Source organism: Gekko japonicus, unplaced genomic scaffold (genome assembly GCF_001447785.1).
Source record: "Gekko japonicus isolate JY-2015 unplaced genomic scaffold, Gekko_japonicus_V1.1 scaffold6541, whole genome shotgun sequence".
Classification (NCBI taxonomy): Eukaryota; Metazoa; Chordata; class Lepidosauria; order Squamata; family Gekkonidae; genus Gekko; species Gekko japonicus.
In genome coordinates, this window is record NW_015164827.1 from 1 (window position 1) to 17,364 (window position 17,364).

Sequence of the window (17,364 nt, forward strand, 5' to 3'; positions counted from 1 at the left end):
ATGTGACATCATCACGTCGGGGTTGCCCCCCCAGGAACACCCCTCAAAGTCCCTGGCTGGGGGTGAAGATGGGATTGGCAAACCTACCTATAAATGAAAGAGTCAAAAAAGCTTAAATTCTGTTCATGTTATTCATGATATTTCTTCAAGGTTTTTTTTCATGAACTCATATAAACCTGCTTTGCACATCCTGGCCTGTTGATCCTATGTCATTAAGCAGCTGGATTTAGTCATCATAGAAGAAATCTGATGTAGTAATAGGTGTGGATTTTTCTCTTGTAGCTTTGATCTTATCTCATTTGATCAGGCATGGATATGCTGTATTAATTATCAAGTTAGGTTTGTTACGAAAACAGAAGAAATAATATGGCAAAGGAAAAAGGGTTTCAGCCTCAGATCACAATTAAGTGAGCTGAACTCTTGGGAGTAAGTTGCCAGGCACAAAATATAAATGGATCTCCTTCTCATTTGCACAGCCTTTTTGATTCGGGTTAGACAGAAATTAGGAATGTACTTTGTAGCAAGTCCCACAACAAGATGTAAGGAATTACTTGGGTGAACGGATGCATGTCTGTTAGCAGCTGGAGAAGAAATTGAATCTGATGTCATCAAGGTTCTATAGATTTTCTCATTGTATCACGTATTTACTATTGCTATTGTTTTTTGCTCTGTATCACAGTTTCCAGAGCTCTCTTCTATTCTGCGTTTGGTGTTGATAATTCATGCTACTCATCAATCTGACCGTATGAGCATATGGAATGAAGACCCAATATTTGCGAAATCAGCCACAATCTCAGCAAAAATAGATAATTCCCAAGATGAAAAGAAGAACAACTTCTTGGAATATTGCCTCCTCCAGGGTATTCAATCATTTATAATGTTGGACAGTCAGTAAGTGTGTATCTTTGTGTGTATAGAATTATTGCAGAACAGTGTTCAGGTTACTCCTTCCCATCATCTATGGCTGATTCTGCATTGGCTTTTCCCTCCATTGTTTTACAAAACCCATGTTGGAACAGAAATTCCCCTCTGCATTGTATGCTGCTTTCACTTCCTTTGATCATTGGATTTTATTGTAGCCTCCAGCCTGCATGCAGCTTTGAGTTTCTTTGATCATTTGGGTATTATTGTACCTTCTGCATAGATATATGGCTGTTTTATGGCTGTTCAGAGGTGACTTTGCAGTCAGTACACATTGCCCTGAGGTATTTGAATGTAGTTTTGAGCTGCACTTTTTCTTCCCAGGCCCATTCTGCATCTAGCATTTGCTCTGTTGTTTTACCAAACCCACACTGGAACAGAAAAAAGATGTGGCTCAGAACCACATTCAAATACCCCGGGCCAACGCCATAGTGACTGCAGAGTCTCCCCTGAACAGCCATAAAACAACCATAAATCTATGCAGATGGGTACCACAAAATTGAGAGATCAAAGGAAGTGAAACAGGCATGCAGTGTGGAGGCCAGCATAAAATGGGACAACCAAAGAAAGTGAAAGTGGTATGCAATGTAGGGGGGAATTTCTGTTCCAGTGTGGGTGTGGTAAAACAGTGGAGTGAATGCTATATGCAGAATGGGCCCCAGTTGAGAAAATGTGGAGCAAATGCTAGAGGCAGAATCACCCTATGCCTGTCCCTTTGCTTTCTGAGCTGCGGCTGGAGCTTTGCCTGTGACAGTTACACTAGTGCTTCCATCCTGGTCAGTTGTTTGGCCCTGTGGGCCAGGGTGGGGGAGGAAGAGAGAGTTGGCTCTCTTCCTGCAACAGGACACCTTTTTTTCTCCAGCCTCTTCCAGCAGAGCGCTTTCCCTAATCTAAGACTTGAGCTGGCAAAAGAGTCAGGAATGATGGTAAAAGTCAGCGAGGGGCACCCGGCAGTAGGCTTCACATGTCCCTGAGCCGACCCAACTGTCCTGGTCGATTAAAAAAAAATGTCTTGATTGAAGAATCAACCCGAACAGCTGCTTGGGGACGAGATCAAGCCATGGGTCAGGAAGTTGCATCAGCACAATCCCCTGGACTGAAGACTGCGTGGTGTATGGAACAGTTTTGTAAATATTGTTACTGTACCTTTGCAGCCTACTTTCTTTTTCTGAGTTCTGACCTAGCAGTTCTAGATTGGCAGATGCAGTCAGGACTGTGCTCTAGGCCTGGTTGTCAGTAAGCAGGGATTGATCTCTAGTCAGTAAGCAGGGATTGTTCTCTAGCCAATTTGGTGTAGTGGTTAAGTGTGCGGACTCTAATCTGGGAGAACTGGGTTTGATTCCCCACTCCTCCACTTGCAGCTGCTGGATGACCTTGGGCAAGCCATAGTTCTGACAAGAGCTGTCCTTGAAAGAGCAGTTCTTGAAAGAGCTCTCAGACCCACCTACCTCACAGGGTGTCTGTTGTGGGGAGGGGGAGGGAAAGGAGTTTGTAAGCCACTCTGAGACTCCAAGTGAAGGGCAGGGTATAAATCCAATCTTCATCTTCTTCTTCTTCTTCTACCTGTAACCTCTTATTTTGGCCCAGCTGAGGCCTCACATTATCTTTGTGTCTCTTAACAGAGCCAGTAGCGTAGACTGGGGAGAAGCTGTGGACTGTGCACAGTACCATCTCAGACAGGGATGCTGGGCTTCCTGCTATAGCGGAAGGCCTCCCAGCAATTCCCTTTGATGCCAAGTTCCACAGATTCTAAAACTCTCCTGTTCTGACATGTATCTAATTGAAGTTGGTCTTACTGTGTTTAGCTGTTTCCTTGCACTAGGATGCTTCATCTTTATCATTATGTCCTACATTCAGATTTTTGTAGCAGTGCTCAGAATCCCTTCTGTTCATGGTCAGAAAAAGGCCCTCTCCACTTGCCTTCCCCACCTCACTGTGGTGTCTTTGCTTCTATTTAGTGGCTTCTTTGCCTACTTGAGGCCTCCCAGTCATACTTTATCTGACCAGAATGTTCTTTTTGCAATAGTTTATGCTGTTCTCCCTCCCTTGCTCAATCCATTCATCTACAGCATGAGAAACAAAGAAATCAAGACTGCATTACTGAAGCTCTCTGATTTTGGCCATTTTTCAAAAATAATTGCAAGCAAACTTTTTGATAGAAGTGGAGTTGAGTAATTTTGTCCAGATTTTTTTTTAACCTCAGATATTGTATACTAGAAATATTATGCTGACTTTTTTGAATCACTTCAGAAGCTGCTGACAGAGGTGAGGGCCAGTTCCATGTTTTGATGGGACTTGGGTGAAGAGTGCTGAACTGCCCCCTCTCCTCCTATGTCCATCACCATGACCTCTGCCCCCTCCAACATATCCCCCACCTGCCCATGCATCAATTGCCTACTTGCTCCAGACTACCCCCACAGTCATCTGCCTGGCCTTTTCCTCAATGGCACTATGAGGTGTTTGTGGCTTGGAGTGACACTATCTGCAAACTCTTTCCTGGGAATAGTGGGCAGCCCAGGAAGCTGAGAGCATCAAGGTACTTGCAGGCAAGCAGGCAAAGGACGGGCCCTCGGGAAGGTGGCAGAGGAGGTGTGTGGGCAGGGTCTGGTGGCGATGAGCCCTGCCAGAAGCCCAGGGCCCTTGGAGATGCCCCACCTCTGATGCAGACCATGATAGAAGTAGAAGATTTGGGTTTCCCTTTCTCCCCTGTGAGAGTTGGAAATGTTGGGGCTTTCATAGAGAAGTGGGATGCAACCCAAACAGGTAACTGCAGTGAGGAGGAGGGAGACTTCCGGAACACCCCTCCTACCTCTGGTGCTGTTGGGGATTCTGTTTCTCTCAGAAGGCTTCTAGCACTGAAAAAACGAAGTCATAGGTCCAACCTAATAATTCCCTTTAAGACACAGATAGGTATCTCATCCTTCTAGCACTTTTAAAATTGTTATTTTGTATTTTCTTTGTTTAGCTGCATGCAATCTTCGAAGACAGCACAAAAGAGGACACAGGACGTGTATTGGGAAAAATCACAAATCCATGTGCAATTTTTTTTTTTGAAATTAAAATAGAAAATGAAACTTAGTGTGTTCATCTGGGCCGATTGTATTTCATGCCGATCAAGTCCTACCTCACATTCAGGAAGGGATATATTTCAAGCAGATATGAATCGGTAATCTATGATCCATTTTCCATCGGCATGCAGTGGCAATGGTTTCAGCCTAGGATCTGGGAGGGCCAAGTTCAAATTCCTACTCTTCCACCAAGGAGGCTGGATGACCTTGGGCCTGTCACTCTCTCCCAGCTTATCCTACCTCACAGGCCTTTGAGGGAATAAAGTGAAGAAGTTGGAAGCAATGTGCACAACCTGAGCTTCCTGGAGCAAGGGTGGGACAGAAGTGTACTAAACACAACTTATCAATGCTTAACTATTACTGGTAAAATAAAGAGTTTCTCAATAAATGTCTCTAATACTTTTTAATGGTGTACGCACAGGGCTGTATCAAACCCCAGCTACAGAAATCATATAAATTTACAGGAGGAAGCTAAAGAGGCATTCCACTATTTGGAGAGTTATTTCCATGTTCTCTATCACAGTGATTTCTGAGCTTCACTGTCAAAACTAGTGACAAGTTCAAACAGGTCATCCTTTTTGCTCTGTGCTAAAATTCATAAAAAGTTTACATCAGATGTCTAATATCTCAGGTTGAAAAAAAACCTAGTTTTTGTTGTTTCAAGTTAACCAAAAACACATTACTTCATAAAGTAATCATGGTGAATCTACCAAAAAAAACAACAACCCAAGAACCAAACCCCCCCCCCCAAAAAAAAAACCCCTCCAGTCTGCCTCATGGCATAGTATGTTTTCACATTCTGGGTGTCTTAGTATTGTGAAACATGGTGACTTCTCACATAACAAGGAAACAAAAATGATGGTACACTTTTTTACCACTAGGTGTAGAGGGAATTTGGCTTGAATTACAAATATGCCCCATGCAGGGCGCAATATGTTTTCTTTTTTTTTAAGGTTGTGCGAGGGTTGAACCCTAAAACACTATGGTGTTTTGGTTGCTATCCCAGTGTACTTGTTTGGCATAAAGGAAAGATAAGTATCTCTAGAACTTTTCCCTATTGGGACATTGTCACCTGTACAGTAGTAAACAATGTCCCTACAGTACAGCCACATCACTCGCAAATTACTGTCTATTTAAAAAACCAACCAACAATGCAACCAAAGAAACAAACAACCCTGAGGTAGAAAATAACCCAGGATGCTTATATTAGTGTAGTTTTCCTACCCCATGAGTTTATTTTCCAGAGAGCCATTTTGAAGTGCTTGAGAGACATGTAGCCCTTCATGACAATCAGAAACCATTTCAGAGAAAGTGGAGGATTTTTGCCTCACCCGAGAATTATAGATTTGTGCTGTAGAACAATAATCCAAGGTACAAACATGATAAATTATTTTTAGATGTTTTCCTTTAACCCTGTTTTCAGTATCTTTTTTTTTTCAATTTGCAAAGTGAACCTTTGACGTAAGTAGACACAAAGATGAAAACCAGGACAGGCAGGCCATATAATCATGCCTAAAATGTGACCCTGGAAAAAGCACATGAGATCTTGCCTTGACAGTTGTGACTCCCCCCCACCAACATCTGCATACTCCGGACAATGGAAGTGTTTTGCCCCAGAGTAATGTCTTTCAACCTCAGTCATTAATCCTATCAATCTGATCTCATTTTACCTTCTCACATTTCCTTGATAATGAAAAGTTCTAATTTTTAAACTTTACCCACACCCCATGAACAGGTGGTTCATCAAGCCGTATTGTTTCCACTTTTATTAGTTTAAATTAGCAATCCAATCACTGGAGAACTAATCAGGAACCCAGCCTAATGTGCACTTTGTTCCGGCCTCTTTTATCCAGTCTTGGAAACTTGTTACCATGTTTCCAAAGCTACATTGTCTTACCTCTGAGTAATCCCATCATAGCCCTGATTAATCTCATGAATTCTTTGTTCTGAGGGATCCCTCACATGAGACCTCCCGGCTGCCACCAAAGGCATAGCAGCCAGGGGCTGGTTTGCCGCCTCAAAGGAGGGCGGGGCAGCAACAGCAACCCAGCGCAGTGCGCTGGGACGTGGGTGGGAGGAGCCAGCCTGGTTAGGCTCGGCTCTGATCCCACCCAAGGCCAGTTGCTGCCTCGTGCTCAGACGAAGCGGGGCGCGGTGATCGCTCGGGCATCTGGAGGTGCGCCGGCAAGGCCCGAAGAGGATGGTTTTTGGCAGCGAGGACAGCGGATCGAATGGCAGGGAGTATTCGGCCCCGTTGAGGACGGCCGGTGGGATTGTGTGCGGGGGCAGTTCGGCGGGTTGGGGCTGGTGTGCTAGGTGGCCGGCGGCTCCTCAGGACCGCCAGGGGCAGGGGACGTGGGTTACACCCTTCCCACGGAGACACGGCCTTCAGGGAGTAATTTCCGCTCACCCCAGGTGATTCGACAGTTCCTCGGCCCCTCGTGTAGCTGGGCAGCTGGCAAGGAGGGGGTCCACTTCCCCCCCCATTGGCTCAAAGTGATTAACCCCGCACCGCTTGTGCATCTCCTGGGGGCAGCTGGCTGGCAGATAGTGCAAAAAAGCTGGGCTAGATTGGGTGACCCCTCGGTTTAGTCCAGCAGTGTTGCTCTAGAAGGACCGGTAGAAATCAGCCATTTTTTTAAAGCCGAGGGACGCGCGGTCATTTTGGGAGGGGCTATTGGAAGGAAGGAGGACATCCGGGAGGCCCTTTGTTCAGAGGGGTCAGCTCCGCTTGCATTTTATTGTTTTATTGCTCTGCATTATTGCTCCACTTGTTCCTTTGTTCGTTCCCTGGTAGGGCTGCTGCTTGCTTGGTCCTTGCTTTATTGTGTGGCTTCGTACTTTAGGGTCTCCTGGATAGAGCCTCCGCATGGCCTTAATTGGGAGTGGGACCTATTGCATTGTTCCTAGCAGCTGGGGTGCAGGGAGTACGGGGGGGGGCTAATATTCCACGTCCAGGAGGCAATTATTACAGCCAGAGCTATGGCTCCTAAAAAAGGTCAAGGCAAGGCTGCGGGTAAGTGGCCGGTGCCTAGGAAACCCCCACACAGATCTTGGCACGTTTGGCGCTCCTCAAGGATGGTCAGTCATCCCCTTCTGGGGCGGCGGGCATGGATTCTGGGTCTGCACCAGAAGGCAAAGGGAGCCAACAAGTGGAGGTGTACCTGGGTCCCAAGCGTCCGGCGAAGCAGGAGGGTAAGACTGGCAAGGACACGCAGGGGGACACAACATGGCCATGGGGTCCAGGCGTGCAGGGTGCATTGGGGGCACCTTCTTCAGGCACGGTGGTCCCACCAGGGGCCGGGGCTTCTCCATCACCTGGGACTTGGCACTTTGTGCCGCACGCAGAGGCCGGACTTCTCAATATGTGGGGCAAAGGGGTTGGTACCCACCTACTTCAGGGGGGCATGCTTATGTGCAAGCCCCTGCAACAGCTAGGCCAGAGGGTGATATAGCCTTGCCTCTGGGTGATCATCTGTCTATGGCAACCAGGGAGAAGATCCTTAAGGGTAGCTATGTTGACGTGTTCACTCTATTGTTTCGGGAAATGGATAAGAAAGAGAGGGAGGAACTGGATGATAGGGAGAAAGAACATGTTAAAAGGAGGAGGGTCGATAGGACCTGGCCCAATTGGCTTCTGGGTTTCCTCATATATGCAGGTGTGATCGTGCTTCATCAGCCTTGGAGGGCATCCGCACTTTTGCAATACCTGGATATTATCTATAAAGCCTTTACGGGTTTCACAGGGCAGGCATGGATGGAGTAGGATGAGGGTTTCCACGCGAGGGCAGCAATGAATCCTACCTTGTGCTGGGACCTGATTCATCCCCACCTGTGGCTGCAGGTCATGTCCATGCCTAAATCAACGGCTACCGAACACTCGGACAGCGGTCATGTGGTACACCACTTGCAAAGCCAGTACCCGGCCCGGGCACAGGTTGGGCCCGTGATTCAGAGGCGCCTGCTGTGTTGGGAATTCACCTCTCATGGGACCTGTAGCAGGAAGTCCTGTACCTTTCGACATGAGTGCCCCCTGTGTGCAGGGCCTCATCCACTTTCGGGGTGCCCCAAACCAAAAGGGCACTCAGGAACAAGGGGAGGCAAGCATTCAGGTGGAGCAGGAGGCCATGGGGCTGGGGCTGACAAAGGGGCCCAGCCCAATTAAGTTGGGTGTTAGAAGATCTCTTGAGGTATTACCCGGACAAACGAGGCAGTAGATATTTATTGGAAGGCTTTTCATTTGTGTTTAGGATACCTTTTCAAGGCGAAAGGACACCCTTTTCGGCACCCAATTTAAAGTCTGTGCAAGGGATGGAGAGTATAGTCCGGGAAAAAAAGGAGTAGGAATGCACGGCAGGGAGAGTGTTGGGGCCTTTCATCTCCCCCCCCCCCGTGCCTAATTTACGGGTGTCTCCATTAGGTGTTGTACCAAAGAAGGCACCCGGTGAGTACAGCCTCATTCATCATTTATCGTACCTAAGGGCAGTTCAGTGAATGACGCGATACCAAGTGAGCTGTGTTCGGTGAAATATACATCCTTTGACCAGGCCATGAAGGTAGTGAGAGCTTGTGGCCGGGGCGCACTATTAGCAAAGTGTGACATCAAGTCCAATTTCAGGCTGCTACCTGTTCACCCTGCTGATTTTGACCTCTTGGGTTTTGCTTTTGAGGGGTGCTACTATATGAATAGGGCCCTTCCCATGGGCTGTTTGGTGTCTTGTGCGGCATTTGAGAGGTTCAGTTCCTTTTTGGAATGGGCCTTGTGTTCTAGGACAGGCTTGAACTCGAGGGCCCACTATTTGGATGATTTTTTGCTAGTAGGATGCAGGGGGACTCGGCAGTGCGACTTCCTACTAGCCAGTTTCATCAAACTGGCGGTGGAGCTGGGAGTTCCCCTCGCAGAGGAAAAGACCGAAGGCCCGACACCCATTTTGACGTTTTGGGGTATCGAAATAGACACAGTTCAGCAATGCTCCAGGCTCCCGTTAGACAAGCTACGATCCCTTCAGGTCATGGTAGAAAACTTTATAGGGCTTAAGAAAATAACGTTTTACGAGCAGCAGCAGTTGGTGGGCCATCTCAAAGTTGCATGCAAGGTGGTGGCCCCGGGTCGCGCGTTTGTTAGGCGACTCTGCAAGGCCATGTGGGGCCTTCGCCTCCCGCATCACAGGGCTAGGGTGACTAATGGGATGTGACAGGACATCTTGCTATGGAGGGAGTTTTTACACTCATTTAATGGGGTATCTTTCTGGAGGGAAGAGTTACGGATTAGAGGCCGAGATGCAGGTCACTTCGGATGCAGCAGGCTCATCAGGTTTCAGGGTATACTTCAGGGGACATTGGTGTGCTGAGGACTGGCCACAGGAGTGGTTCTGGGTGGTATGGGTCAAGGACTTAACCTTCTTAGAGTTCTTCCCGATAGTGGTAGCAGTGGGGGTTTGGACAGCAGACTTCACTGGTCATACGGTCCACTTCTGGTGCGACAATCAAGCCACAGTGCATGTAATAAATACATTATCGTCCAAATCAGCATGGGTCATGACATTGGTTAGGGCATTTACATTGCTATGTTTGAGGAACAATATATTGTTTTGCGCTAGGCATGTTCCGGGTGTGAGTAACGGGGTCGCTGACACTGTCTCTCGAAAACAGATGGGGGGATTCTGTCAGCTGGCCCTGGAAGCGGACGAGCGCCTGGTAAGGATGCCTCCCAGTTTTGGGCAGATTGGAGGCTTGAAGCTGAATGGGCAATAGGCTTGGCCCTCGCCCCTTCGACTCGGAAAACATACAGTATGGCGGTTCAGCAATTTATCACCTTTAGACAGGAAGCAGGATTGCGGCACATTTGGCCCATTCCAGTTTCCCAACTCATGCAGTTTTGCGTCTATTTGAAGCGGAAGGGCTTGTCAGTTCACTCTATAAGGGGTAAGCTGGCCGCCCTCGCCTTCGCAGCTAAAGTGGCTGGGCATGAGGACGGGACGACCGATTTCTGAGTCAAAAAGATTTTGGATGGGTGGTCCCGTGAAGCAGGACAACCGCAGGATGACAGGGAGCTCCTGACACCGGCGGTGTTGAGGGGGCTGCGGGCGTTGTGGCCCGGCCTGTGTGCCGATGAATACAAGGCGGCCTTATTTCACGCTGCGTCATTAATAGCTTTTTTTTTTAGCTCTGCGTATTAGCGAGCTCGTTCCTGCTTCACGGAACGACACTTCAAACAGGGCTCTAAGTATTAATGACATCAAGGTCTGAGAAGATAGATTGGTCATCAATATCCGGCGGTCGAAGACGGATCAAAGGGGTAAGGGTTCAGTACTAGAGTTGGGCCGTTGCTCCGAAGCAGAGCTATGCCCGGTAATGGCGTTACGCCATGAGTCTCAGGGGGGCTAGGGATGGTGCATTACTTCAGCACAGGGATGGATCACCTCTTACAAAATTCCAATTTTGGGCACTGACGCGGAGAGCACTTAATCAACTGGGGATGGGAGGGTTCCGCTTCGGGACCCATTCATTTAGAATTGGAGCTGCTTCCATGACGGCTGCCATGGGGTGTTTGGGCGACGACATACAAGGCATTGGATGATGGAAATCCCGTAGTTTTAAGGGGTATATATGGCAGCACAAGTTTTGAGTTGAACACATTCTAAAACAGTTCTTTTTCAGGTGCTGTGGGTCGGCAGGAACGAAGGAGAGTCACTATCTGTGGCCACAGTATGATTTTTTGGGCCGCTCATCAGGCCAAGAGGACAACGTTTGGTTCTCAGTTGGGGCTGAGTGAGTCGGCATTGGTTGAATGGTGGGGAAGGAGGGGCATGCATTGGCCCAGGTTACTCCCCCTATTGTTTGAGGAATGGCGGGGGCTACCACCTGATAGTTTACTGGTGCACCTGGGTGGCAATGATCTTGGCCTGATGAAGGGCAAGGCCCTGGTTATCCAGGCCACAGAAGACCTGAAATTGATACGGGTAAGATGGCTCAGGGTGCAAGTCATTTGGTCAGCAATTTTGCCACGGTGTGTATGGGGCAATTTGGGGGATCCCAGATACATCGACCGGGCTTGTCGCAAGGTGAACAGACAAATCCGGAAGGTTATGGAGGGTGGTCTGGGCCAATATCTGTCTCACCCTGGAATAGTGGTCGGGAAGACAGACCTCTACAGGGATGATGGTATTCACTTGTCAAACAAGAGCAACAAGTTATTTTTAGAGGACATTTGGCAAGGGATCAGGGCCGCCTTAAGTTGCTAGGTGACCGCGTCAGCCAAAGCAGAGGCTTGGCTTTGCGAGTGGCAGAATAGGGCAGGGATAAAGAAGCGGAAAATGGTGAGCACCTTAAGCCGTCCCTTGTTTTGGGAACTGGGGGGTCTTCAGGAATGGCCTGCGGGCTATTAAGGCCCTGGGCGGTGAATGATGATCCCCTTTGGGAACCTCTTGAGTAAGCTCCTCTCTGCAAGCTGTATGGTTTCAGGGGTAGGCAGTCCTGGGAGGCTACCAGTGGCTGGGCTGCTGGTCGCAAGCCAGATTAATGGCTCAAGACCGGGGTTGGTGGCTCGCCCACATATTACACAAGGAGGCTGGTCTGCCTGACACCTGCCTTGTCTGTTTTGCTACCTAGGAAGTGCTCCCTTGCCGGTTTTTGTTAATAACCTGTACATAGTTAATAAATTGGCCCTTGTTTGATCCAAACTGTTGTCCATCTCGTTATTCCGACTGTGGGGGCAATAGCAAGCCCTCTGGACATGTTTTTGGGTATGACTAGCCCAGTACAACTCCACTACATTGTTTGTGTTATCTCAGGTGCCCATTAACAAGCACCCCCATATACTGAGTCCTTTCTCTCAGTGCAGTGCTGGTCATTTTACCATCTCTCCTTCTTCACAGATGTCTCAAGGAAAGGTAGCTATCACCTCAACCCCCGCTAATATCCCGCTGCTCTCTTTATTTCCATAGATCGTGTATGTGTGTATGTTCCATGTATGCTTCTTGTGTGTTACATTCCCTAAATATGCTGTTTCTCTCTATTTTATTCTCTATTCTACCCTTTGACTGGTTATTAAGAGCTCTTATTACGATTTGACAGAAATTAGCAAGCCATCTATGGAATGGCCTGGGCATTGATTACATGAATTTAAACAGCTGAAGAAGGAGTTGAACCAGACCTTCTCTCATTTGTCACAGATGTTACTTAATTGGTCCACATCTTATATCATGCACAGGCATGCTGTGCTAATTATCTATTTAGGTTAGTTACAAAAAATAGAAAAAATAATACAGCAGAGGGGGAGGACTTCAGCTTCACTCGGCAGTTAAGTGAGGTGAACTCCTGGGAGCAAGTTGCCAAGAAAAGAATATAAATTAAGCTCTGTCTTAGTCACACTGCCTATTTGATGATGATTTTACATTTGTCACAGATCTTAATGTTATTTATCCATTAGTCCACTACACATCAAGAATGAAGAAATAATACTTGATCACAGAACTTCAACAGAAATGGAGACAGGGAACCTAAGAGGAAAAGGTCTGGAGAAGAAACAGGACTCCTAAGTATTCAAAAAACAGTGTGTGACTGTAGACTGATTGTAGTACAGTTTCAAAGGTACTCCTTCTGAGCTTTTACAATGTTTTGCTATGTTATCTGGAAGTGTTTTGTTAATCACAATTTTTTTTTAATTAAAATTACATCCGTGTGTTAGAGGAATTGTTCCTGGAGTCATGGTGCCAGACTTTCTATATGCACTCACAGACCCATATCCGTTTGAGATCAAAAACCTATGAATACATGGATTCAGGTGAGTAGCCATGTTGGTCTGAAGCAATAAAACAAAGTTTGAGTCCAGTGCTGCCTTTAAGGCCAATGGAGTTTAATCCTGGGTATAAGTTTTTGTGTGCATGCACACTTCATCTTCCAGAAATGGAAAGAGGCAAAGGGATTTAGAATAAAATCAGCCACCTAAAGAAAAGTGGAGAGACAAAGCATATTTAAAGCTTCATAGATGGATAGCAAAGTATACCCTAAGGGGGTGGGTGTTGCAGTCTAAAGGGGTAAAAGGGAGAATACAAAATATACTTTTCCTGTTGGATTAGAAGGGAAGGGGGGTTTATATGGTATGGGATTCTTTAACGATTGTGTGTAAGAGATGGTCTTTGGGGAAGACAGAGTCTGCTCTTTGTTCTCAAGGTTGCCTGAATCTAAATTGCTGGGTGAAAGAACCCTTTTAATATCATTAGGGCTAAGGACAACTGGAGTGGGATTCTGGAGCTGAGAGAAAAAACCTAGTTTGGGTAGAACTAACAGTGGGGCAGCTGAGATGCTTACTGGATGTGGGGAACCAGACTGAATTAAAATTAAGAAGACAAAGGGCTAGGTATGGCTGTTGGTAGTGACATCCATCAAGTCCTGCTTCTCTGGGTGACCCAGGATACCTGCTTTTGTTTGGGGTGAAATTTGATTATTTGAAAACTGTTAGAGGGGAATGCAGCATTCATAGAAAACAGCCGGGTAGAATTAAAGTAATTCTCAGGCATTCAAGTCAGGCCCTTAACAATGAAGCCCCAAGGCTTTCTAGGGTTCTGTTGGTGTATAATTTCCATGAACAGTATGGCTAATCTGAACTATTTACTGGAAAAAAAATCTTCAAAAAAGGGGTAACCTAGTGGCCAGTTTCCTGTCTTCAGTCTGTCAGGAATATAGGACAACAAGGGATGGGACTCCCAAGGCACTCATCACTGTGTGTGTGTGGGGGGGGAGGCATTGTCTGTGTAACATCAGCCTTTACATATGGAACTGGATAAGGGGTCAATAGATTGTCCACTGTCCCTTCCTATGCATGCCCAGGTTGGATAAGAGTCCCTCTATGAGGTCTGGTATAATTCCAGGTCAAGTTTCCAGAGTCTATAGAAATTGAAGTTGTAGAAGGTTAGATCTGGGCAAACTAAGACATGAAGAATGGGATTGGGGACAGCCAGTGAGATGCTGATCAGACGTAGGCTGATTTCGCACTACAGCTGCCTCGCTGTTGCACTGCCATTTGCCCCGGTTCTATTGGTCAATTTTACACCCGAAGCCGCGCAACTGATTTTGACCCGCGGCTTCGCCCGATTTCCTCCGCAGTTTTGTTGATCCTCAAAACACAGGATCATGAAACTGCGGGGGGAATCGGGCAAAGCCGCGGGTCAAAATCAGCTGTGTGGTTTCGGGTGTGAAATTGACCAATAGAATCGGGGCAAATGGCAGTGCAACAGTGAGGCAGCTGTAGTGTGAAATCAGCCGTGCAGTTTGGCCATGTGCAAACTATAGCATTCTTTGCTTTTTCAACACAGGGTTAGCTACCAAAGTTAGCTACCAGGTCAAACTAGGAATCCTAAATAACTATTGTCTTATGTTAGTTTATTAACCATGCAATCAAAAGAATATTTCTCTGAGAGAAAACACCATTGAATGGACCAGAGTAGGATTCTGAGTAGATCTGCTGAGGATTGTTCTCTAAAACATTTTCTCCACTCAGCTCAACAGGTAACCTGCAACTGGATACAGAGAGTAAAATGCCCAATCTTACCTCCACATCTGAATTCTTGCTCCTGGAATTTTCAGATATCCGAGAACTACAGATCTTACATTTCTTTGTCTTCTTAGCAGTATATGTGACTGCAGTGACTGGTAATCTTCTCATAATCATTGCTGTAGTGCTCGATCATCATCTGCACACCCCCATGTACTTCTTCCTCATGAACTTGGCTGTTCTGGACCTTGGCTTAGTTTCTCTCATTGTACCTAAAGCTATGGCCAATTCCCTCCTGAACACTACATCCATTTCTTATTCAGGATGTGTGGCTCAAGTATTTTTCTACTTCTTACTTGCAGTGTCAAATTTTGCCATCCTAACAGTAATGGCACATGATCGGTATGTTGCTATCTGCAGTCCATTGCAATATGAGATAATCATGCATAAAGGAGCCTGCGTTCAGATGGCTGTAAGTGCATGGATCACTGGTACCCTTTATGCCATATTACACACCAGTGGCACTTTTGCCATCACCTTTTGCTCCAATAGGATCAATCAGTTCTTTTGTGAAGTCCCAGAGATACTGAAACTCTCATGTTCAGATTTATATCGAATAGAAGTTGGATTTCTTATATTGAATTGTACCATAGCTGGAGGATGTTTTATCTTCATCATCATTACCTACATGAAAATATTTGCAACACTACTCCGAATGCCTTCTGTGCATAGTAGGAAAAAAGCCCTCTCCACTTGCATTCCCCACCTCACTGTGGTGTGTCTGCTTGTTCTCACTGGAATGTTTGCTTACTTAAGGCCTCCTGCTAATACATCCTCTGATCTTGATATCCTTTTTGCAATAATCTATGCTATATTACCTCCATTGCTGAATCCATTCATCTATAGCATGAGAAACAAAGGCATCAAGACTGCATTGTTAAAGCTCATGGATTTTGGGCATTTTCCCCAAACCAGCTCCAGTTAAATTGTTCTAGGAAAACTGTGTTGAATGTTCTTTTCTAGCTGATTTTTCTTTACTGTTTTTGTAATTTGGGGTATACACAATATAAAGTACATTTTTTTTATTCTGTAAAGCACAAGCAGAAGGTGGTGGACACTTGGAGGACTTTTTTGCTTTCCTTTTCTTCCAGTACTCAAAATGTGATGCTTGGAGTTAGAGTTCCCACTTGGAACAAAAATTATTTGAAACAGATAACTGATCCCTTAAGGTCTTCTAGCTCCAATGGAAGGCATCTTGCATCACAAGTCCTAGCCAATAATTTTCTTTGTGTCAGAGATCCTTATACCACCATTCAAAATTGTAAGTTTTTATTTCCCTGTATTTTGCATTCCTCTAGACTAGCATAAAACAGGGTGGATGACACATATTGTAAATATCAGAAGTTCTTGTGTTATTTCATAGCAAACAAATGTAGGGAGTTAAGATGTATTCATTTCCAACATGAAAAGCTGAATTTTTTTGAATGTTTGCAACTGTTATACCTTGCCATGAGTGGTTTTTTGTATTTTTTCTGTGTTTGTTCTTTCTCCTTATTGTATTTATATCTGTAAGTTTATATTAAAAAATTGGTTGTCAGGCAAGGTGGGATAGAAATCAAAATAAATAAATAAAATATTTTTTTTAAAAAAAATGAATAAATACCTAATTTCTTTCAGTTGGGAAAGATGACATGTCCCATGCTTTGATCCACCAGGGATGACAGCACATTATGCATACTTACTGGTTCTCTTTTAATGCCCCATTTTGATATTAGTCATAGTATCATAATCTATGGCCAACTCTCTCTTAAACAGCAAGTGGATTTTTTATATTGGACCATTTGCTCAGGATTTTGTTTTCCTCTTTTTTTGAGGGTCAAATTTTATGCCCTCCCCCAACAGCAATGGCACATGATTGTCATGTTGCTATCTGCATTCCTTTACAATATGTGACAATTATTCACAGAGAAGCGTGCATTCAGGTGGCAGTAAATGCATGGATTAGTGGGATACTTTATGCCACATTACAACTGTGTTGACATTTCTTCAATCAACTTCTCCAATAAGGTCCATCTATTCTTGTTATTAAAGCTCTCTTGCTCTGAGATATATCTAGTTACCCATGTGTTTAACTAATATGTATCAGAGCAGGAGAACTTCAATAAATGTGGAACTTCAGAGAAGAAAGGATTTGGCAACATTTGAGCAGAAGGTCATGAATACGTTGGGAAAATAGTCAAAATGCTTAAATTACTCAGAGTTTCAATGGATCTTGCTTCACTGGAGAGGAGACATTCTTTGTGTTTAAAAACCTTTATTTCTAAGGGTAAAGGGTATACAGAAGACCTACAAAGAAACAAACATCTAAGAGCTACATTCTTTAACATATTACTTCTATACAAGCATGGCTAGACAAGACTCCTAATCAATGGAGTATCTGCTTCTTCTTGACCCCTAGAAAGGAAGTCTCCTGAAACCAGTAGCCAGTCATTGTTTGTAAACACACTCAGATTCGTGGGCTTTTTCCACATTGGCTGTCTGCCAGGTTTCCCTTCCAGGTCAGTCTAAACAACAGCATACAAGGTAAATAATTTAACCCTATAATGACTAGATTGCGAGACCTTGCAAACACATACATTTCCAACAGACATCAGTGCCTAAAGTATGTAGTGTAGCAATGGAGAAACCTTTTATTCACACATTACTGTCATCTGAATGCAGGTTCCTTTGTGCATAACTGTCTCATGTTATAAGGGATTACAAATAGCTAGGCACCAATCATATACCACCAGGACTTTTTTTGTAGAAAAAGCCCAGCAGGAACTCATTAGCATAATAGGCCACACCCAACAGCAGAAACCCATTAACATATTAGGCCAC

The 17,364-nt window shown here is 45.4% G+C and overlaps 1 protein-coding gene across 1 annotated transcript; it reads left to right on the plus strand.

The window, feature by feature from the left end:
* Positions 1-14,527: 14,527 nt before the first annotated feature.
* LOC107109184 (olfactory receptor 14A16-like) lies at positions 14,528-15,469 on the plus strand. The gene has a single exon (XM_015409751.1). The coding sequence runs from the start codon at positions 14,528-14,530 to the stop codon at positions 15,467-15,469; it is 942 nt and encodes a 313-aa protein (XP_015265237.1).
* Positions 15,470-17,364: the final 1,895 nt, after the last annotated feature.

Coding starts and splice junctions, on each gene's coding strand:
- LOC107109184 (XM_015409751.1), top strand. CDS start 14,528: ATGCCCAATCTTACCTCCACATCTGAATTCTTGCTCCTGGAATTTTCA.